The 23847-nt window shown below is 37.8% G+C and overlaps 1 protein-coding gene across 2 annotated transcripts in view; it reads right to left on the bottom strand.

Moving 5' to 3' along the window:
• TMEM209 (transmembrane protein 209) overlaps positions 1-23847 on the bottom strand; it is a 32078-nt gene that overhangs the window by 5120 nt on the left and 3111 nt on the right. For both annotated transcript variants that reach the window (XM_045792645.2, XM_087860832.1), the window contains exons 5-14: positions 23555-23796; positions 18217-18418; positions 13136-13311; positions 12025-12096; positions 9078-9174; positions 6028-6153; positions 3062-3159; positions 1728-1842; positions 1537-1634; positions 406-479 (exon numbers count right to left, since the gene is read on the bottom strand). In XM_045792645.2, the coding sequence (XP_045648601.1) occupies positions 406-479; positions 1537-1634; positions 1728-1842; positions 3062-3159; positions 6028-6153; positions 9078-9174; positions 12025-12096; positions 13136-13311; positions 18217-18418; positions 23555-23796 (1300 nt within the window). The remainder of the gene's footprint in view (positions 1-405; positions 480-1536; positions 1635-1727; positions 1843-3061; positions 3160-6027; positions 6154-9077; positions 9175-12024; positions 12097-13135; positions 13312-18216; positions 18419-23554; positions 23797-23847) is intronic.

Genomic DNA, 23847 nt, shown 5'->3' with positions numbered 1-23847 from the left:
ATAATATGGAACAGGTACTGACTCAGTCTCTCTGAAATATAAAACATTTTGCAGAAGGCTTTGTGTCTGATATGGGATGGCTTTTGTTTTGTTTTTAAATTTTAAAGTGGCCGGAGCCTGATACAGATCTCGGAGTTGCTCCTCTGAGGGACACAACTGTAAAGCCAATGATGTGGTCCAACGGCCTTTTCTCCAATAGGGAAATGCAGGTCGGTGAGGAAGGAAGGGACTTGCCCAAGAGAGAAGAATGGGTTAGTGACGGGGCTGGGCTTACACCAGAAGCCCGATCTCTTGTTCAGTCCACAGTCTTTTCAGTATACGATGCTGCCTTCGGCAGAATCTTAACACAGGAAGAAAAACAGTAAATAAATTAAGTACTTGTGTTTTTAAAACATCAATACTTACCCAAGCATTCCTGACTCTTTGGTCTTTATGATGTAGAGGAACATTAACAATGTATGAAACATATTATTTCGGCCCTGGAATCAAGACAAAAAGACAGCAGGATTTAAACAAAGCCAAACAAAAAATTATGCAAACCAAACAAAAAGATAAGTGCAGATCCTATCAATTCACATTCTACTAACTCAGAATTCCGTGCAATTCAGACTTTCATTTGCATGGATTTGGACAGAAACTTCAATAGCCCAAACTATTAACACTTACAAAGTTGAAATGTTAAACTTGAAAAAAAGGAAATTAATATTCTCTCCTAGGAATTTGATGGAGAAGACAATTTATGATTACAGTCAACGTAAAACTTCTTAGTAAAGAAACTGGTAACTACAGTAAGTGCAAAGGTCATCAGCAGAACTGATGTTTGCAGTCAAGAGTAAAATACCTGAACAGAAACGTAAACTGGTACAATAATCTTTTGTAGAAAGTAGTTTGATAATGTATTTTAAAAGCCTTGAAAATATTCTGTAACCTAGAATTCCACTTTTGGACTTTAAACTAACGAAATTACCCAAAATGCAGACAGCTATATCCATAAAGATGAATACTCAGCAGTGTTCATGATAATGAAGAATTAGAACATCCAAAACGTCCAACGGTAGGGGGATGATTGAATAAATTAAGTTATAATCCTATGATGAACTTTTTTTACAGCCATTAAAAAGTGTTTCTATGGAAGCTTTTTAATGGAACGGAAAATTATGGCTTTTTAAGGTAATTAAATTAAGAAGTTAATTTTTTAAAAGGAAATAAAATTATATAAATATGATTTCAACCCATAAAGTGGCACAGAGAAAGACCAAAATGAAATTTACCAAAGGCAATACACCAAAAATTTCACAACACCTGCCTTTAAGTAATGGAATAATGACTGATCTTTCTTCTTTTTCTTTATCCTTTCCCAAATTAAGCATATATTACTTTTAGAGTTAAAAAAAACCCCGGGATATTCAAGAAACACATTTTCCCTAATTTAAAACATTTACCTAATCCATAAACAAGAGACTCTAATTTAAAAAATATTATCAAAGCAAGTCATCCGTGACACACTGTAATAGCAATTTCTACATTTAGAAGTACCTTTGGAAGGTTGTAGACATGACGCTGGTAGATTAGCTCATAATGGGGAGGGTTGATAGCACTCTGATAAATGCAAAAAACATTCTCATTTGTCACATCTGTAAAGAAAATATGCTACATTAAAAAAACAAGCCAACCTCTCTATATATCTCATGTGAAAATCTCAACTCATTCTTTTAGGAAGTTTCTACCTGGTTTATTTGGTGTCTGAACAAAGTGCTGCGAAGTAAATGTTTTTCCGTCAGGGTACTTAGGGTGCGGAGGTAATCTGGAATCGAGGTAGGTGCAAAATACGTGCATGATGATCTGAAGATGAGGAAACAATTTTTCAAAATCAGCATTAAATCTATCATGGCTTTAGTCTTTGCTTATAATGACTCCAATTTTTAAATTTTTCCCTAAAGAGAGAACTAGCAAAAATGCTTTCAAATGATTACATTTATAAGATGAAATCCGTAAAATGAAAAGAGAAAAGACATTCTCCCAGTTTTCTGTTAAGTGGATCACTCATACCCATATAGTTAACAGAAAACCGAGATAAAAATACACATACAGGGGCGCCTGGGTGGCGCAGTGGTTAAGCGTCTGCCTTCAGCTTAGGGCGTGATCCCAGCGTTCTGGGATCGAGACCCACATCAGGCTCCTCCGCTGGGAGCCTGCTTCTTCCTCTCCCACTCCCCCTGCTTGTGTTCCCTCTCTCGCTGGCTGTCTCTCTCTCTGTCGAATAAATAAATAAAATCTTAAAAAAAAAAATACACATACATTCTCAATTTCAGTATCAGCATTTGAAGCTTCATTTTTACATATAACAATCATTATGAAAACAATAAAGAACATGATTCTGAAAAACTCTTAAATGCTCAAAAACATTATACTCTTTGATCTCATCAATCTTAATTCTAGGAATCTGTTTTAATTTTTTTATTTAGAGAGTGTGAGTGCGGGGAGCTGCGGTGGGGGGAGGAGAGGGAGAGAGAGCATTTTAAGCAGGCTCCACTCCCAGAATCTTACGGCTGATCTCACAACTCTGAAGAGATCATCACCTGAGCTGAAAGGAGTTAGAGGCTTAACCGACTGAGCCACCCAGGCTTCCCTAAGAATCTTTCTTAAAGCCATAATCCCAAATAAGAAAAAATAAGCATCATGATATTCCGTGCAATATTATTTAAAATAGAAACTAAATAATTCTCAAACTTCCAGCTCCAATATAGGAGAACAGATAATTGACAGTGTGTAATAATGAAAAAATACTTAAACACTGCAAAAATGAAAAAAATACAAAATTTTACATGGAGGATGATTACAACTATGACAAAACATTAAAAAACGGTGCATCTAAGTAAAGGGAAAAAAAGAAAAAAAATACACCAAAATAACAGTGGTTAAGATGCTGGTACAATTTAAAGTTTTTATCTCTACCTTGGTTTCTAAATTCTAATACTTATTTTTATAATGGAAAAATAAAAGTACATAAATCCAGTAACATGGAAAAATGTTAAACTGAAAAAAAAAAGTAGAGACTTACGGCAGAATCAGTGGGCAGGTCTGTATCCCATTTGCGTCCTTTGAAGTCTCCACCTCTATTCCATCGAAATGAACTCATACAGCCTCCCTGAGAAAGTTCTGGAGCAACAAAGATGAAATTTAAAAAGCCAAAAATAAATAAATAAATAAATAAATAAATAAAGAAAGAAAGAAAGAAAGAAAGAAAGAAAGAAAGAAAGAAAGAAAGAAAGAAAAGAAATAAAACAACGTAAGGTAATGTGTGAACCTACACTCTATTCTGGTTAGAAAAAAATGGTACGTAACATTCTTTGCACAATTGGGAAATCTATATAGAATACTTTATATGGGGGCGCCTGGGTGGCTCCAGTCATTAAACGTCTGCCTTCAGCTCAGGGCGTGATCCCAGCGTTCTGGGATCGAGCCCCACATCAGGCTCCTCTGCTGGGAGCCTGCTTCTTCCTCTCCACTCCCCCTGCTTGTGTTTCCTCTCTCGCTGGCTGTCTCTCTGTCAAATAAATAAATAAAATCTTAAAAAAAAAAGAGAAGACTTTATATGTACTTTGCATACATGTGCGCGCACGCACACACACACACACACACACACACACACACACACACACACAGTTTTTTGGATATACAAATATCCTGCTATCTATCAGGTGATCTTGCCAAAAACTGCAACCTGAATTTACAGGAAATTCGGAGGACAGAGGATCACGTAAAATTACACCCCATGGGGATGTATTCGGTAAAAATCCATGGCAACTCTATAGGACAAACCACCCAGTTTTTTCAATAAGTAAGTTGCAGAGAAAAAAAAAAAAAGGATGGACAGGAAATCTATAGCTTAAAAGGAACTTAATTTTTTTTTTTAAAGATTTTATTTATTTTTTTGAAAGAGAGAGAGCACAAGCAGGGGGAGTGGTGGGCAGAGGGAGAGCAAGCTCCCCATGGACTAGGGAGCCCGACATGGGACTCGATCCCAGAACTCTGAGATCATGACCTGTGCAGAAGGCAGACGCTTAACTGACTGAGCCACCCAGGTGCCCCTGAACTTAAATGCTTTATCAATCAGTCATACCATGTGGTTATATTTGAGTCCCAATTCAAATAATACCAGAAAAAGTAATTATACATTTTATGAGATGGTTGGAAATTCAAACATAAGTTACGTATTTCATGATATAAAGAAACTGTCAAAAAATATTAGGTGTGATAATTGTACTGAGGTTATGTTTTTAAAAGGCCTTATCTTTGAGACACATAGAGAGCTATATATAATACAGAAAGGAAGGAGAGAGATGGGGATACGGATAGGGCTTGGGATGCCCAGGGACTGAAGGCTGCAGGGACCAGGGGCTATGTACAAGAGGCTTCAGCATACTCTTGTGTCTAGTTTTATGAATATCTGAATTCTCCTTACAATAAAAAGTTTCTTAAAAGTCATGATAAATGATTACTCCTGAACCCCAGTCCAAACCTAGGGGAGAGAGGGGGCACCGTAATGTTTTCAAATTAAAATAGTGATAAATCTGAAGAGTGAAATACTTTTTTTCTTTTTAAAGATTTTATTTATTTATTCGACAGAGACAGAGACAGCCAGCGAGAGAGGGGGAGTGGGAGAGGAAGAAGCAGGGTCCTAGTGGAGGAGCCTGATGCGGGGCTTGATCCCAGAACGCCGGGATCACGCCCTGAGCCGAAGGCAGACGCTTAACTGCTGTGCCACCCAGGCGCCCCTGAAATACTATTTCTAAAACTCGTTTTAGTGATGAGAACATTTTACAGTTTATCCAAATAAAAGCAGGGAAGCATAAAGGGAGAGTGTGGGAATATCAGGGAGGCTAAGTTTCCTGATTCTCACATCAGTCTCCTCAGAAGATCACATTTCTCTCCGAATAATCGGACATAACAGAAATACAAAGAAGCGGGGTGCCTGGGTGGCATAGCGGTTAAGCGTCTGCCGTCGGCTCAGGGCGTGATCCCGGCGTTATGGGATCGAGCCCCACATCAGGCTCTTCCGCTATGAGCCTGCTTCTTCCTCTCCCACTCCCCCTGCTTGTGTTCCCTCTCTCTGTCTGTCTCTACCTCTGGCTGGCTGTCTCTATCTCTGTCGAATAAATAAATAAAATCTTAAAAAAAAAAAAGAAATACAAAGAAGCAACATATTAAATATGAATTATATGAATTGAAAGAAAGAAGGATCAGCATGGTGACACTATAAAGAATGTCATAGTGGTATCCATTCTTGGTAGTTAAAGAGTAGAAAATGAGTCTGAAATATTTACTTGAGCCCATGTAGCTTGTATTTAAGTTTCCCTAGACAGAATAAAATTAACTAACATATTCAAGGCTAGCTACATCATTTTGACAATTTATTTATTTATTTATTTATTTGAGAGAGAGAGAGAGAGAGAGAGAGAGGGAGAGGGAGAGCGGGAGGGAGAGCGCATGCACAAGCAAGGGGAGCAGCAGGCAGAGGAGAGGGAGAGGCAGGCTCCCCGAGGAGCAGGAAGCCCAACGTGGGGCTCGATCCCAGAACCCTGGGATTAGGAACTGAGCCAAAGGCAGATGCTTAACCAACTGAGCCACCGAGGTGCCCGCTTTTGACAATTCTTAAGCATATGAAATATAAAAACCAAAAGTTGTTCAAGTATAAGCCTTAACTGAGCCATAATTAAATATATATTTATAAAATAAAAGATACTTGGTAACGCTTGAAAAAAATTTTTTTCCTTGTTATTTTTTTTGAGAAAGAGTGCGAGTGAGTTGGAGGGGAGGGGCAGCAGAAGAGGGAGAGAGAGAATCTTAAGCAGGCTCCACCACTCATGCAGAGCCCAACGCAGGACTTGATCTCAATGACCGTGAGATCTTGACCTGAGCCGAAACAAGAGTCACCACTGAGCCACCCAGACACCCATCCTTGTTACTTTTACTTAATAAAATCTCAAAGTAGTGAAATTTTTTCCTCTTCAAATTACTAGTTACCTTTGATCCTTTCAAACAAGTATTCCTGATTTGGTGTAAGGTCTAGATACTGCACAATTGTATTCAAAGTTGGAATGAGAGGAGCTTTGACCAGGGCAGCTTGTTTTAGACTCGTAATACTAGCCTCTGTTAAAAATAAAACACACAGGACAAATTATTCTTCATGTGGGTCTCTAAAAGAACTTAAAATGCTCTTTCCTCAATAGAGGTTGAAGGAATAAATGAAAGCAATTAGTAGTTGAACAATTCGCATTATTTACTTTACTTACAACTTCTTTTTATCATTTCTGGCATGGTGGCCAGATTTATAAACACAGACACCACATGCACACACACACTCCAAAAGCAGCAGCCAAGTCCATTCTGACAAATCTATAAACAGCTAATATATAAAATATTTTTGTGGGGTACATGTAAAAATTTCAAAATCAGGTTAAGTTAAAAGTTGCCTGTTATGTCAGTGATAAGCAGAAACTTTATTTGACAGTGATTTCTCTTATCACGAAAGACAACTATACAAAGAAATTAATAAACCAACAGAAATTTCCACAACGTCTAACCTTACTTCTCAATGCTGGGAAAAAGGCATTCTTCTATGTGACGTGGTTGCTAGAGTATAAACTGGTATAAGCTTTTAAAGGGTTACGTACGTCAAAAGCCTTAATGTATTTATTCCTACTGAACTAACTCCACTTCTAAGAAATTATCCCTAAAAAATAATTACAAATGTACACAAAAATTTAGATAAAAGGATATTTACTCATAGCATTACTAATAACAGTAAAGGGCAAAAGCCCTACATTTTAGATAATAAAGATCAGTTAAACACAACATATTACCCAAACAAAAAGAAATGCCATCTAGCCACAAAAACAATACTGGAGAATATTTAACAAAATAGAAAAACTGGGGGGTAAAAGTAGGCAACAAAACAGTATGACCCCAATTTAATTAAAAATATGTACATACACATGTACCATATTCCCTCAACTCCTGAATATATTTTAAAAACTTTAATGTTCTTAAATTATGGTGTAACATACAACTGAGAGACATATGTATATGCACTAACATATATATATTATATACACTAAAATATATATTGTATATACCAATACTATATATAAGTATGTAGCTATATATATTAATATATATATACTATGAAAACTATATGTATATACATACACACATGTACACACACTTACACAGCTATACAGATATAGTTAGTATTATAACCAAAAATAATAACTGATTGTGACTTAAAATTGACAGTGATTTATCTCTGGAAGCAGAATTATGGGTAATATTCTTCTACATGTACTTCTGTCTCTACTTTCCAGCCTTTCTACAATGAACATAATATATACTGCATTTGTACTCACAATCAATGTCATTCTTTTTAAAAAGCACATCACACTGGTAAAATGTTGTGGAAAATACACATTTTAATAGCTTCCCCCCCAGCCCCATTTTTATAGCTTTTAAAGAAAGCTCAACGACAACAGGTACAGGTTCAATAACATTACCAAGATCTAGAAAGTAACCATTCTGGACTTTGGAGTCAAAGAGCTCTGGCCTCAAATCTGTTCCGTGACACTGGGCAAGTTACCTAAGCTCTGTGTGTCTTAGCCTTACCCATAAATGGGACACTAACAGCTAGCTTTCAAGGTTAATATGAGAGTACGTAAATTACATATGAAACATTTGGATATTCAATGAATAGACACCTTTGGGATATACAATTCTACTCTTAGTCCAGAGAACAAAGACTGATTAGAAGACACCCAAAATAAGTAGAAATTACTAATGTGCAATCAAAAGCACTTAAGATTTTCAAGGAGAAATTTATTCCCTAGAAAGAGGTGGTTGACTATGATATTCCTTATTTATTTTGAAATCTAATTACTTAACACTTTAGGCAGATTGTATGGAACCTTAACAGTTTTATTTTTCTGTAGGTAAGAGAGTTGAAAATAGGTGATTTTAAATTAGCATTATTACACATTCTTTATGCTTTGTACAACTTTGGAATTAATATCTGATAAGGGACTTGTATCTAGAATATATAAAGAACACCTCAATGATAAAAAAGACAAATGATTCAACTGAAAAATGGTAAAGGATCTGAAAAGATATTTCTCCTAAGAAGATATATGAAAGGCCAATAAGCACATGAAAAGACGCTCAACATCAGTAGCCATGAGGAAAACGCGAATCAAAACCACAATGAGAAAACTGTTTCACACCCATTAGGACAACTATAATAAAAAGGACAGATAAGTATTGGTGAAAATGTGAGAAACTGAAACCCTCATACACTATTGGTGGGAATGTAAAATGGTGCAGTTGCTTCAGAAAGAGTCTGGCTCTTCCTCAAAAGGTGAAACATGGAGTTACCATATGGCTCAGCCACTCTACTCCTAGAGAAATTAAAACGTATGTCCACACAAACACCTGTATACAACTGTTCACAGCAGCATTATCCATAATAGCCAAAAAGTGAAAACAACCCAAATGTCAATCAACTGATAAATGGGTAAACAAAATGCAATAGATCAATATAATAGGATATTATTTGGCAATAAAAAGAAACAAAGTACTGATAAATGTTACAACATGGATGAACCTTGAAAATATGCTAAGTGAAAGAAGCCAGTCACAAATGACAACAGATTGTATGATTCCATTTATGTGACTATCCAGAACGGGTCTGTCTAAACAGGTAGTTGTCTTGGGCTGGGGAATGGGTGATGGGGGAAACGAGGTGTGTGGGGTTTCTTTTCTGGGTGATGAGATACTCTAAAATTGACTGTGGTTGCACAACACAAACCTCTGAACTGCAGACTTTAAATGGGGGAACTGTAGGTAAGTAAATTCTATTTCAATAAAACTCGTATTAGAAAATATATATAAGTATATAAGAAACATTTAGTTTTGTCTTCACCTCAAGATAACAAAGGAAGTTGTTAAATAGCCCAGTACAGAAAGTAAATTTCTATTTCGCAGATTCACTGACTGTAAATCAAATGTTGGGCTCTATTTTCACATACCTCCTATCTGAAGCTCAGGACAGCCCATTCGTCTCATCTGTGTGCTGACAGACTCGATTTCTTGTACCAGTGGCACTAATATTGTCTCATTGATCCACTAGGAAGAAACGAAGCAAAGATTTTACATGCATAATTCTAAAGCATTTCTCAAATAATTCTTTACTTTTCTTTTTTTTTTTTAAAGATTTTATTTATTTATTTGAGAGAGAGACAGCCAGCGAGAGAGGGAACACAAGCACGGGGAGTGGGAGAGGAAGAAGCAGGCTCCCAGCGGAGGAGCCCGATGTGGGACTCGATCCCAGGACTCGGGGATCACGCCCCGAGCCGAAGGCAGACACTTAATAACTGAGCCACCCAGGCGCCCCTCAAATAATTATTTTCATGAAACGCTAAGAATATTTTTACTGTCCTCTACGTGAATATCAACAGAGCACAGAGGAGGAAAACGAACTAGCAGCTGCTGCAGTCCCGAGTTACGTAAGCAAGCTAGCAGAGGGTAAGTTAGCGATGTCATATTCTTAAAGCACGTACGCCTGCCTATTGCTGAAGAAAATATAAAAATTTCAGTTATATCTTAAGTTTTTCTTTTTTAAGATTTATTTATTCATTTGACAATGAGATAGCACAAGCGGGAGGGGCAGAAGGAGAGAGAGAGAATCCCAAGCCGACTCCGTGCTGAGCATGGAGCCTGATGTGGAGCGTGATCTCATCACCCTGAGCTCATGACCTGGGCTGGAACCAAGAGTCGGACGCTCAACAGACGGCACCACCCAGGCACCCCGTGTTACGTTTTTCTTAAATTTTAATGATTATTATACTTAGCTAAAAGGGTAATTTCCGACTTACATTTCTACAGTAATTATCACACATTTTTTTATGTCGTTTATATTTTGTAATTAATAAGACAGCTTTTCAAACTAACGTAACTGATTAACTCAGAAGGCTTACCCAATTCCCTAGCTATGTGGAAACAGGTCTATTATACATATCAGATCTACTGGTTTACGAAGATTACAATGTTACTTTAGAACTAGAAACCTCAAATGCCATTTTGGATGGCATTCTGAGATGTGAAAAGATTGTCCAAGGAAACACCCCATTTGAATTGCCTGCGTGTTACGTGTTTTGTGTATGTGTTCATGGCAACTTCAACTACTACTTTCGTTTAACCACAAAAATGGAAGGATGAAAAAGTTTCAGATGAAATAGAAGTCTGCAGCTTTTTTTTTTTTTAAAGATTTTATTTATTTATTTGGCAGAAAGAGAGACAGCCAGCGAGGGAGGGAGCACAAGCAGGGGGAGTAGGAGAGGAAGAAGCAGGCTCATAGCGGAGGAGCCTGATGTGGGGCTCGATCCCAGAACGCCGGGATCACGCCCTGAGCCGAAGGCAGACACTTAACGACTGAGCCACCCAGGCGCCACAGAAGTCTACAGCTCCTTATACAAATTTGTGAATTAAGAAATCTTTTATAAAAACACACGGTTTTCTGGTAACCCATTTAGCAAGCACACTGAATATACTGGCAAGATCTGAACTGAATTCCCACGAGGCTATTTACAGACTTTATCCCACTTAGTGTGACTATTCATAGGCTTTGCTGCAAATATTAATGTGGTTGATTACTGACTGAGTGCTCATCAGACTGCTAGTGGTATTATAAAATACATGGTATATGCATACTGCTTTTTAAAAAAAAATCCTAAAAACTTGAAATTTCAAGCCTGTAAGTAGAAATAAGAGAGTATAGTTCTAGGATATCATTTTACTTATTCATTCTTCCAACATGTATTCAATGCATTCCACTTGCCAGCCACTCTTGGGCTGCAACAAAATTACCTAAGGGGTTCAGGACTATATTCCCTATGCTGTACCTTTCATCCCCATGAGGGAATTTTTATGTTTAAAAAGCGATCCAGGCTTCTGGTTCAAGAAAACAGGCTGCTATTTTCATCATTCCCTCTCAATACCCTATTAAAATTATAGTAAAAGAATAAAAGAGGAGCATGAGTGATTTCAACAGATTTCTAGAAGATATAGAGCGATGCATGAGTGCTGAAGGATGGGAGTGGAGGCAGTGGCAGCCTCTGCAGAATCTACGCGGAGCCCTGAGTGGAGGAGGGCCCATGTGCCCCTCAGAACTTGGGACCTCCACATCCTTCCCAGAGTGGGAAAGAGGCAGGGCTGAAACAAGGAAACTCACTCACTCTGCATGAGTCAGCCTTCCCAACCTCCAGGCCAAAGATGAGAGGGTTCTTCTCCAAAACGATCGAAGAAATTGAAATATTCTGAAGTAGCTTCTAGTATTTACTACATTCTCTCTCTAACTTAAAGTTCTCTAAGGGTGAGGACCTCATTTGTTTCCCTCGCATTTCCGGACATATAATAGGTTCTGGCAGAAAAGCTCTTGGAGGAAAAAAATGAAAAAAAAATTGAAATATAATAAAACAAAACAAAACAAAACAGGGGTGCCTGAGTGGCTCAGTTGGTTAAGCATCTGCCTTTGGCTCAGGTCATGATCCCAGGGTCCCGGGACTGAGCCCCACATCAGGCTCCTTGCTCAGTGGGGAGCCTGCTTCTCTTTCTCCCCCTTGCTCGTGCTCTCTCTCTCAAATAAATAAATAAAATCTTTAAAAAAAAAAATGAAAAAAAATAAAATTGAGCTGCTGGGAAAGGGAAGAAGATCTTAATAACTAAATATATTATCCCTTAATCCACTCAAAATAAACTGATTGACTAAAATGGAAAGAAAAAAATCTGATGAAAACAGACACCATAAGGTAAATGTCGTGTTTATTCTTATATATGTGCCATCCATATTGTACTTTTAATAATAATTAAATTGCTAATTATTCTAATTAGCAATTAACACCTCAAATTATATTCTAATAACATTCTTTGCATGTTAAGAGGCACTAGTATTGTCCAAAGAGTAATGTCAGCACTTACATTTCTGAACTTTGCTGTCCATGAATCCATATGATCAAGAAGTTGTCTATTCATAGTCACTCTTGCCCAAACCTATTAAAAATATGTTTAAAATGAATAATGAGTGAGGTAAAATCCTGCCAGAAATTAGTCATTTTCCTCCACTCTCAAAAATACGTGGAAAAAGATACCCGACAAAGAACTTCACAAACATTGACATTGATCTAATTAATACGTGATAATTTTCTTACTTCCCACTTGGTTGCTATTCATGCACAGACCCATCTTTAAAATTCCTTATGTTGGTATGTTTAAAGAACATTCTTGCTTTTATGAATAAAATAAAAATTTCATATTTGATATTAAACTGATGGTTACAGACTGTTGAATGTTCTAATCCAAGTGTATTTTATTATTTTTTCAAAAATTTATTTATTTGAGAGCGAGAGACAGCAGGGGGAGGGGAAAAGAGAGAGGGAGAGACAGAGAGAAGCAGACTTCCCACTGAGTGTGGAGCCCGATGAGGGGCTTGATCTCAGGACCCCGAGATTATGACGTGAGCTGAAATCAGGGGTCGAACATTTAACCGACTGAGCCACCTAGGCACCCCAAATCCAAGTGTATTTTAAAAGCAACAGTTTTATATATTAAGTACAAACAGATACTTGAGATACCTTTTTATAAATGAATGCAGAAAAATGTTTTAGGCAGGATGGTAACATCAACTATGTGTTATAAAGAATAAAACATACAATATAATTCAGCTTTTGGTGCACAAAGCTAGATAGGAGCTTTTCCACTACTTAATGTGTGCCAGATTTATGTTTCTAGCCAGTAAAAGTGAAGGTTACAGGGGTACCTGGGTGGCTCAGTGGGTTAAGCGTCTGCCTTTGGCTCAGGTCATGATCCTGGGGTCCTGGGATCGAGCCCCACGTCGGGCTTCCTGTTCAGTGGGGAGTCTGCCTCTCTCCCTCTGTCCTTCCTCCTTGCTTGTGCTCTCTTTCTCTCTCAACTGATAAAATCTTTTTTAAAAAGTGAAGATTACAGAAAAAAAAAAAAAGTTCCAGAAGTAGAAGAGACTTTCCAACAATCTACAATCGAAAATATGAAGTCACTTTTATTTTCCACTTACGTCCTCTGCGGCTTGTTTAGAACTGAGATCCGCTTCATCTTTGTTAGCACAGGGGGCCTGAGACCTACAGGCAGGTTGATACTGAAACTTCTTTAAAGTTTGTGCATAATCTCCCATAGAACGATTGTAGTTCCAGAAAGTAGGACTGGTGGAAGGTGAGGTAGAGTCTGGACTCCCTACAATGATGAATGTAAAGAGCATCGGTGTGCGCTGTGGTAACTTTGACCTCCAGAGTTAGCTCACGGACACTGGGTATCTAGACACCCAGGCAAGGGCAAACGAGAGAGACAAAGCCCCGAGGGACTCTTCTCCTCCCTCGTCCCTGACATTTTTTCTTTACAGAACAGATTTGAGCTTGTGCTAAAAATTAAAAAGAATATTTTCTGAGCAACATCATGTGAAGAACTCCAAGTGGTTGAAAGTGTCTGTTTATTTTTGTTGTAAAATTCAGCTTGTTTCGTTCCCTAAGACTTCCAAATGATTCAGCAAGAAACAAAAGACACATTTCTTCAGGAAAGAAACAGGCTAACGAAGTTTCTTGCTTGAATTTTTAGTAGCTCTTTCTGAATGGGACAACTACAGTCTACTATTAATAAGCTACTCTTCGGGTCAGCAGCTACACTCGCTTTTCCCTGCACTACACTGCGTTCTTTATAGTCCATAGTAACTCCTGTGTGTATTAAGAGAGACTGCCGGTCACACTTCTAAACGCATACATTTACTCTCGGGAAATATTAATAGTTACATATGGGAACCTCATCCTCTAGAGGCTTCTACCAGAGTACTTATCACACTTTAAGGTTATAGTTTATCTTTTTACCCAAACAGAATTTGAGCTCTTTGAGGGCAGGAAGTATTATTTTTCCCTAGCATCCCTGTGAGCGGTGCTGTGGCTGCTCTGGAGAATTCTGCAGGCTTTGGGAAACTATCAGCTTGGATTTCACTGCCCGAACGGGAACTGTAATGAGGATGCAGGCCCAGGAGAGGTAGAGCTGGATTGAGACCCTTCTCTTACCTCTATCCCCTGTACCCGGCAGAGGGCCAGGAACCTCAAGGGCCACATTTTTGGTCGATAAGAGAAAAATCTGTCCACTGGCACCAGGAGATAACAAGGAAATTTGTCTGTCTTTGGTTGTACAGGGATTTAAAAATTATCCATTTTCGTATGGGTCTAGAATACCCATTTATACTACCTGTGAAGTCCAAGAACCTCCTAGTCCAGAAATTACCTAAGTTAGTTCAAGGTCAGTGATACTCCTTCGGCACTTGGCAGAGGCAAACAGAAAATTGCTCGGAGGAGACAAGGCTTCTGTCCAGGTTGCCCAGGATAGAAAAGCACAGAAAAATAAAACCCTACTGCAGATGAGCTCACCAAAAACAAATAAAAAAACTATAAATCACAAGAGGAAAACAGGGTTCCAAGCAAAGGAATCAAGACAAAAATGTTAGTATTTAATCTCCAAGAACTTCAGATAACTGAACGACTGGACAGAGACTTTAAAAGTTACGTTTAAAATGACTGAGATAAGAATTGAAAACATAAGAACAAAACAAGATATTCTAAAACAAATCATGCATGTTTTAAAGAGAACCAAGCAAAACCTGGAAAACTGGGGGAAAAAACACACACCTACAGCAAATTAAAAAACTCAATGAGTTAAACAGCAAGTTAGAGCTTAAGGGAGAAGCAAGCATCAGGGCAAACTGGCTAAAACAAACGGTGGGGTGAGGGGTAAAACATAAGAATGCCAAGCTACTAAATGCGGAAGAAATGGAAGTACTAGAAAGTCTCCACGTTGCCACCACCACTGCATTAACTCATTTGGGAAGAGGACCATCACTGGATGCTAAAACCACTTGGTGAAAGGCTACTGGGGAAACAGGATGCACAAGTCTCAAAGTATTACACTACACATTTTTTATTAAATACAAAAGGGAAAGCCAAGGTTGCCATCATCTCGCCCAAGTGATCCAATTTAATGTTACCAATAAAGGGACAAAATGGTATCACGTGTTTCCTGATATGATATATTGAAAGGAGCACACCACCACCAACTTGGCAAGCTGTATCCGTGCCAAAAAATTATATTTAAACTGATTCTCATCTAATCTAATAACGAAAAATGACCACACAAATCCAAATTTGCAAAACAACTGGGCTGATCTCTTCAAACGTAAATGTCATAAAAAATAAAATAAACAAAAAAGGACAAATGTTCTACATTAAAGAAGACAAAAGAAGCGTGACAAAGAAACACATGATCCTTGAACCAGATCCTCCATCAGTAAAAAGAAGAGAAAAAATGCTGCAAAGGCCATTATTGGGTCAACCGAGAAGAAATGTGAATATGAATAACGCTCGTATCTTAAGTACGATAACTATGTTGTAGCTAGAAAGGAAAATGTTCACGTTCTTAAGGGATGCGTGCGAATTAATGAAGGATGAAGTAGCCAGGCAGCAAAAAAAATGCATGACTAAAAGTAAATGTGACCTGGTTTCTTACTGTTGGAGAAAGGAGTTATAAACATGAAAAGGGAGGACGCTGGAATAAACCCTGTGTAGTTGGACTGGAATTGGAGGTATCAGTATGAACTCATGGTTTTTAATATATATAGATGGACAGATACAGAAATACATATAGGCGCCTGTGTGTACATATATTTCCAGTTGTCTGTTGAAAGGACCTAGAGTAACGACGTCCCATCAACAGTGACATATCCAGTGCCCAGACATTAATTTCTTAATATCATTCTCCACTAAGCGTCATCATGGCCCCTGGAGAAACAGACTGACTCCAGAGCTAGTGAAACAGGGAAAGTACAAGAGGAGCCTGAAATATCTTCGGGTGCTAGAAAGTAAAACAAAACAACAAACAAACAAAACAGAAGGCAGAGGATCCCACTAGCCCAATCTGAGACCATGTACCCGTCAGAATAAAGGACATCACTGGGGAGAAAAAGCTCTATCTCACAACAGAACGCCAACAAATAAATGTAAAAGCTGGCTGCACGACACGTCAATGTCCTCACCACCACTGACTTATACACTTAAGAATGGTTAAAATGGTAAATATTATGCATATTTTATCACAAAAGATGTTTAAAAAATGTAAAAGGGAGTAATAAAGAAGGAATGATGGAATTAGAAAGTCACTATGAGAACCAACATGGCAACAATCAGTTTTGAAAAGAAACTTGGGGCGCCTGGGTGGCACAGCGGTTAAGCGTCTGCCTTCGGCTCAGGGCGTGATCCCGGCGTTATGGGATCGAGCCCCACATCAGGCTCCTCCGCTATGAGCCTGCTTCTTCCTCTCCCACTCCCCCTGCTTGTGTTCCCTCTCTCGCTGGCTGTCTCTATCTCTGTCGAATAAATAAATAAAATCTTAAAAAAAAAAAAAAAAGAAAAGAAACTTGAAAGGATGTTAAAGCTACTAAGACAAATATGATGAGGAAGAGGATATTTATACCGCCTCAAAGTAGCTCCTCACAAAATACTTATTATTTACAAATTAATGTATACAAAATACTAAATTACCTAAAACCTACAGGTAATGGGTTAGAAGTATGGGGATGGACATAAATATACTAGGCAAACACGAACCAAAAGAAAATTAGTACAGTTGTGTTAATATCAGAGAAAATAGACTTGAAGGCAAAAAGTCTAAGAGATAAAAATAAAAGGAATGACCATGATGATATTAAGAATCCTGAATTTACATGCACTTAGCATAATTTCCTACATATTTAGCAAATTTGACGGAATTATGAGGAGACACTTAATGGAAGACAATCAGTGGGAGCTTTTAACGGACTTTCTTCCTAACTAATAGATCAAGTGGATGAAGATTAATAAGATAAAGACTTAACACCTTCAAGAAGTTTGGTTCAATGAACAAATATGGAGCCCAATATTTAGAGACTATGCATTCTTTTCAATATACCAAGAACCATTTATAAAAAGTGAACACAAAGCAGGCCTAAATGCAAGTCTTAAGAAATACCAAAGAATTGACAGGGTACAATTCACAATCTCTAGCCACAGCACAATTCACTTAGGGGAAAAATAAAAGATAACCAAGCCTTCATTTCGTACGTTGGAAATGAAAAGCAACACCAATCACTAATAATACTTCTAAGCAATACTAATGACACTTTTAAATAACTCCAAAGGATCAAAGAAGAAATAAAAATGGAACCCAGAAAATATCTCAATAAGACAAAGATATGTAGAGGGAACAACCTCGGTTGTTCTTTGCATTATACTCTAATAATTTTCAGTAAACGTGAAATACTTCAAAATTTAACAAGAAGAAAAAGCATGCATCGACAAATAACAAGATAATATTGATTTGTTTCTTTGACATTTCTGGCACTTTCAGGCAAAATTAAATTAAAAATCAATGGGGAGATTTCAAGTGACACAAAGAGCCATGGCCCAATAACGGACTTCCTCATTGTGGCCATACTTTAGCACCTAATGTGCTTTCTGTGAAAGTTCCTGAGGGGAAAAAATCATTACTTGGCTCAATAACCCAATTTGGTTTCAAATAATTGACTTTGTTATAATCAAATCCACCCCAAATAGATTAAGATTTGCTAACATTGTTTCCCAAAGTAAACTAAAGACAAGTTCAAAATGTTAAGAAAAACAGCAGCACTTTTGTAGTAAACCCATTCTCTCTTCATCCCTCCCCGCCACACCAATCTTCCCAAGTACCCAAAGGAGACAATGATCACTTCAATAACCTTTGCTATGCACTGCTTTAAAAACATATGACAGCCTCGACTTTTAAATAGAAAGTATAACTTACATTATATGAAAAAGCTTTCAATCTTAATGTAGATGAAAGGCTGAAGATTTCTCGTTCAGCTATATTTTACTTCTTAAATTTGGTGAGCTTAATTCTAACTATACAAAATATAAAACCAAAATATATTTCTCTCCTAAGCTATACAAGGTATGTTAGTAAAAAAGAAACATTTATGGACAGGTATCAAAATACTGAAAATGAGTTAAGGATAATTGTAAAGTAACACCAAAAATATGTACATTAGACTTAACGAAAAATATACATACATACCCAGCTTAACTCTGTGCTGTTTCTCTTCTTCACTTCTAAGAAAAGTATCCAAGGTTCGTAGGTCTGTCATGTAGTCTTCTTTGTCCGTAGGGGAATTATAGACAGTGGGTGAAGACCGGTAGCGTGATCTCAATCCACTGCTCTCCACTGGTCCAACAGTAGTAGGGTATGGAGAAGAAGGAGAGGGACTATAGCTTGCCAACTATACAAAATAAAAGAACTTCTTCTTTATTGAAATTTATTTGTTTGGGTTCTTGACTTTCAAAAAGTAATACAACACCAATTAGAATGGCCTGAATCCAGAACCATGACACCACCAAACGCTGGTTAGGATGTGGAGCAACAGGAACCCTCAATCACTGCTGGTGGGAACGCAGAATGCATGCACAGCCACTCTGGAGACAGTTTGGCAGTTTCTCACAAAACTCAACTACACTTAGCACAGGATCTAGCCATTGCGCTCCTTGGTATTTACCCAAAGGAGTTGAAAACTTATGTCTACCCAAAAACCTGCATACAGATGTTTACAGCAGCTTTATTTATAATCGTCAAAACCTGGAACCAACAAAGACATCCTTCGGTAGGTGAATGAACTGTGGTACAGCTGGACAATGGAGGAGTATTCAGCATTAAATTGACATGAGCTATGGGGCACCTTGGTGGTTTAGTTGGTTAAGCATTTAACTCTTGATTTCGGCTCAGATCATGATCTCAGGGTCATGAGATCAAATCCCCCAAGTCAGCTCTGGGCTGGGTGTGGAGCCTGCTTAAGATTCTCTCTGGCCCTCTCCCTCTCCCCTCCACCACTCACTCACTCTATCCCCCACTCACACATGAGCGTTCTCTCAAAAAAAAAAAAAAAAAAAAGAAAAAAAAGAAAAAGAAGTGACCTATCAAGCCATGAAAAGACATGGAAGAAATTAAATGCACATAACTAACTGAAAGAAGCCAATCTGAAAATGCTACACACTGTATGATTCCAATTATATGATATTCTGGAAAAGGCAAAACTATGAAGAAAGTAGAAAGATCAGTAGTTGCCAGGGACTGGGGAGGATGAAGAGGTAGGGCACAAAGGATTTTTAGGGCAATGAAATGACCCAGTTATGATACCGTACAATAATGGCGGATACATGTCATTATTTATTTGTCCAAAACCACAGAATGCACACCACCGAGAGTGAGCCCTAAAGTAAACTATGGCCTCTGGGTGATAATGATGTACCAATGTAGGTTCATCAACTGCAACAACTGTACCACTCTGGTGGGGGATTTTGATAGTTGGGGGGAGGCTATGCCTGTGTGGGGGCAAAAGGTATATAACATGTCTCTGTACCTTCCTCTCAGTGTTGTTACAAACCTAAAACTATTCTAAAAAATAAAGTCTATTTTTTAAAAAAGCAATATATGCATGTTTTAAAAAAATGGAAAGTTTGAAGAAAATAAGTCATACTTTTAACTCTACAACCTAGAGAGAATATAATCCCCTTTCATATTTTATGTTCAAATCTTTAAATGTACACAGCTATATCTATATATTTTTGCTTTTACATAATTGAGATAATACTGTTTAGCTTTATAACCTCATTGTTTTTTTATTTTCATTTTTTTAAAGTTGAATTTATTTATTTTAGAGATGGGGACAGAGAGAGAGTGCGTGCACGTGTGTGTGTTGGGGGGGGCAGAGGAAAAGAGACAGGGAGAGAATTCAGACTCCCTGCTGAGCCAGAGGAGGGCTCGATCCCACAACCTTGAGATCACAACCCAAACAGAAACCGAATGAGCCACCCATGTGTCCCCTCGTCTTTTTTTTTTATTAAGTTAACCAAGGTTTTCCTGTAAAACCCTTTTTAAGTATTTCTTACTGGCTGTATAATATTTCATTGTACAAATATACCATAATTTATTTTTACATTCTCTTATTCTAGACATTTGAACTGTCTACAATTTTTGGCCACTGTAAATAATGTTATGATTAACATCTTTGTACATAAATCTTTTCTTAATTTCTGAGGACGCCCTTCAGGGGATTCCTAGAACTGAAATTATTGGATCAAAGCATATGAATATTTAAATACATATTCCCACTTTATTAAATGAAAATGTTAAACTAAGTACAATTCATAAGAAAGCTGATAGGAGGACCTATTTTGGTATATATCCATCAGCATTACTACTTTAAAATGTTTATTTGATACAGAAGAATTTTTAAAAATTTACATTTAACTTGTTTCCTTACACTTAATGAAGTTAAACACTTTAAAAATACAATTACTGGTCACTGTATTACCTATTTTATCAACTATTTACTCCATACATTGATAATTATTTTTACTGGGGTCTCATGATAAATTTATATTAGCTTGTGGGGCGCCTGGGTGGCATAGCGGTTAAGCGTCTGCCTTCGGCTAAGGGCGTGATCCCGGCGTTCTGGGATCGAGCCCCACATCAGGCTCCTCCACTATGAGCCTGCTTCTTCCTCTCCCACTCCCCCTGCTTGTGTTCCCTCTCTCGCTGGCTGTCTCTATCTCTCTCAAATAAGTAAATAAATAAAATCTTTTAAAAAAAAATTTATATTAGCTTGTGATAAATCAAGGATTAAAAAATCTTTTATTAGTTTAATGCTGTTTGAAAATAAAAATGTTAATCCTCTTCCACAATGGCGTGGAGCCTACTTACAAAAAATCCTTACACATGCTATGATGATATTTGGGCTGTTGTTTCATTAATTGGTTTATTCTTAAGGGGCATATTTTATGCATAATATATATTACCTTATTTTATCCTCTCAATAATAGGTAAATATTACTACTTTACTAATTTTAGATATGAGAGGCTAGGTAACTCACTCAAGATCCTACCAGGATTTCAATCCAGTTTTCTGACTATAGAATTTATGCTTTTAACGTGTTTTACTGGATCAGAATTAGCTGTCCATGCACTAGTAGAATGTAGGTAACTATTGAAGATGGGTAACAGGTATGTTTGAAAACTTCCATAATCAAAAGTTTAAAAGTAACTTGTTTCTTGAAAATTTAAAAGAACTCAAAAAGCAAAATTTCAGGGCTCTAATATATTCTGCAGATATATTTGATTAAAATTTAAAATTTTTCTTCTCTATTTATTTAGGTTTTCTACTTCTTAGTCAATCTTGGCATTTTTCCCCTAGAAAAATAATTATTCCATTTCATTAACTTTTCCAAGGTATTAGTTTGGTCCAACAAATACTTATATAGCATCTATATTCCATACACTGTGCTAAGAAAACAAAGATGAATAAAAACACACAATCTTGGGGCGCCTGGCTGGCTCAGTCATTAATCGTCTGCCTTCGGCTAAGGGCGTGATCCCCGCGTTCTGGGATCGAGCCCCGCATCAGGCTCCTCCCCTGGGAGCCTGCTTCTTCCTCTCCCACTCCCCCTGTGTTCCCTCTTGCTGTCTCTGTCAAATAAATAAATAAAAAACAAAACAAAAACACACAATCTTATACTTGAGGTTATAATCTAGTAGAAAAAGATACTTAAACAATGTTACCAGCTTTATGTGAAGAGCTATTTGGTACAGATTAGTAATAGTTTCTAAGAAATAAAAATAACTTACTTATTCAAGAGTAAACTATAGTATTTTCACTAGATGAGTATTAAGTGACCATTAAACAAATTATATTTGGGTGGTAAGACTAGGAGTGATTTTTCTTTTCTCATGAAAATGAAAGCTATTTTTACACATCATATTTACCTATGGGTTACGAATTATCACTACATATACATTTCCTCATAATACTTAACTTGAACAAAATGTCCTAAATTCTGTTACTTGCCAAAATTATTATCAGGTAACCAGTAGTATGAAATTTCATTATAAAGAAATATTATGTAAAGAGTAAAGGAAGTGTGTTGATTTCATTTCCAGACATTCCTCATTTAACTAGCAGCTATAGAGATGTTAGTCTAACTAGCGAGAGCATCTGAAAATGTGATCATCCCCCCCTTCTAAATGATGTTTTTTCTCAAGATTTTATTTATTAGACAGAGAGAGACAGAATAAGCAGGGGGAGCAGCAGAGGGAGAGGGAGAAGCAGACTCCCATGAAGCAGGGAGCCCTATGTGGGGCTTGACCCCCAGGACCCTGGGATCATGACCCAAGCCAAAGGCAAACGCTTAACTGACTGAACCACCCAGGCGCCCCTGATTTTTTTTAAGTAATCTTGACACACAACATGGGGCTCGCACACACAACTGTGATATCAAGAGCTGTACATGCTACTGACTGGGCCAGCCAGGCGCCTCTGACCATCTCTTTAACGCTCCTTTTATGTTCTTATGCTTCAGGCAGGAGCCATAATTTCAAATTTGTCAATTTTGCTTCTATCAAGTCCAAAAATGAGAACTACATCCCACTTTACTGTGGGAGTTGGAATGAAGGTTTCTAATCATCCTTTTCGAAAGGGGTGTCCATCCTCAAGAGTCCAGCTACCAACGCTTTTTAGCTTAGGAGGTAATCCAACATGATGAAAGCATTAAAATTTTATTTATTTATTTAGGGTTTTTATTTTTTATTTTTTATAAAGATTTTATTTATTTATTCGACAGAGATAGAGACAGCCAGCGAGAGAGGGAACACAAGCAGGGGGAGCGGGAGAGGAAGAAGCAGGCTCATAGCGGAGGAGCCTGATGTGGGGCTCGATCCCATAATGCCGGGATCATGCCCTGAGCCGAAGGCAGATGCTTAACCACTGTGCCACCCAGGCGCCCCTATTTAGGGTTTTTAAAAAGATTTTATTTATTTATTTGTCAGAGAGCACAAGCAAGGGGAGCGGCAGGCAGAGAAGTAGGCTCCCCGCTGAGCAAGGAGCCCGATGCAGGACTCGATGCCAGGACCCTGGGATCATGATCTGAGCTGAAGGCAGATGCTTAACCGACTGAGCCACCCAGGCATCCCAGAAAGCATTAAAATTTTATAAGGATATACAAAAGTTTCACATAAACAAGCAAGAAAGAAGGCAAACATGAATTTAGAAACTAAAGTAAAAAATTACTATAGTCTCAAATAGGATGAAAAACCCTGCAAAAGATCCTAGATGGTGACCCTCAGTCCATTATCTTTGCAAACTAATTTTTTCCCTTTTATTTTAGGATGTAGTATAAAGAACTTCTGACTAGGTATCAGGATCTGGGTTCTGTTCTTAGCTCTTATAACGGCAATTTGGGCAAGTCAATTACCCACTGTTCTTCAGTTCCGTCAGTGAGAAAATGAGGAGTTTTGACGCATTTGCTGATTTTCAAGGTAGCTCCCAATTGTAAAATAATGTTACTGGCCAAGAGAAAGGATTCATTACCTTGTTATAACCACTGATAGGAGAGTAAGTCACTCCAGGGCTATAGGAACCGCTGCCCCCTGATGACAGACCTTGCAGCTGAGGGCTATATCCAGTTATACAGCTGGTGGTGAACTTGGGGCTGGTACTGGGTGAACGAGATGGGCTATAACTCAACACACTCTGACCCTGAATTGAAGGAGAAGGTGGAGAGGGAGGGATTTGGGTTGCTGCCAGATCATGTGGAGGAGTAGTCTGTACAACTAGAAGGAAGGAAAGAATAAATAAATAAATGAGCGAATAAATGCTGTGTG

The sequence above is a fragment of the Ursus americanus genome, chromosome 3 (assembly GCF_024610735.1).
Source record: "Ursus americanus isolate L20-20 chromosome 3, mUrsAme1.1.p, whole genome shotgun sequence".
NCBI classification, from domain to species: domain Eukaryota; kingdom Metazoa; phylum Chordata; class Mammalia; order Carnivora; family Ursidae; genus Ursus; species Ursus americanus.
The sequence above is the reverse complement of the archived record's forward strand: the minus strand, read 5'-3'. Positions and strand labels throughout refer to the sequence as shown.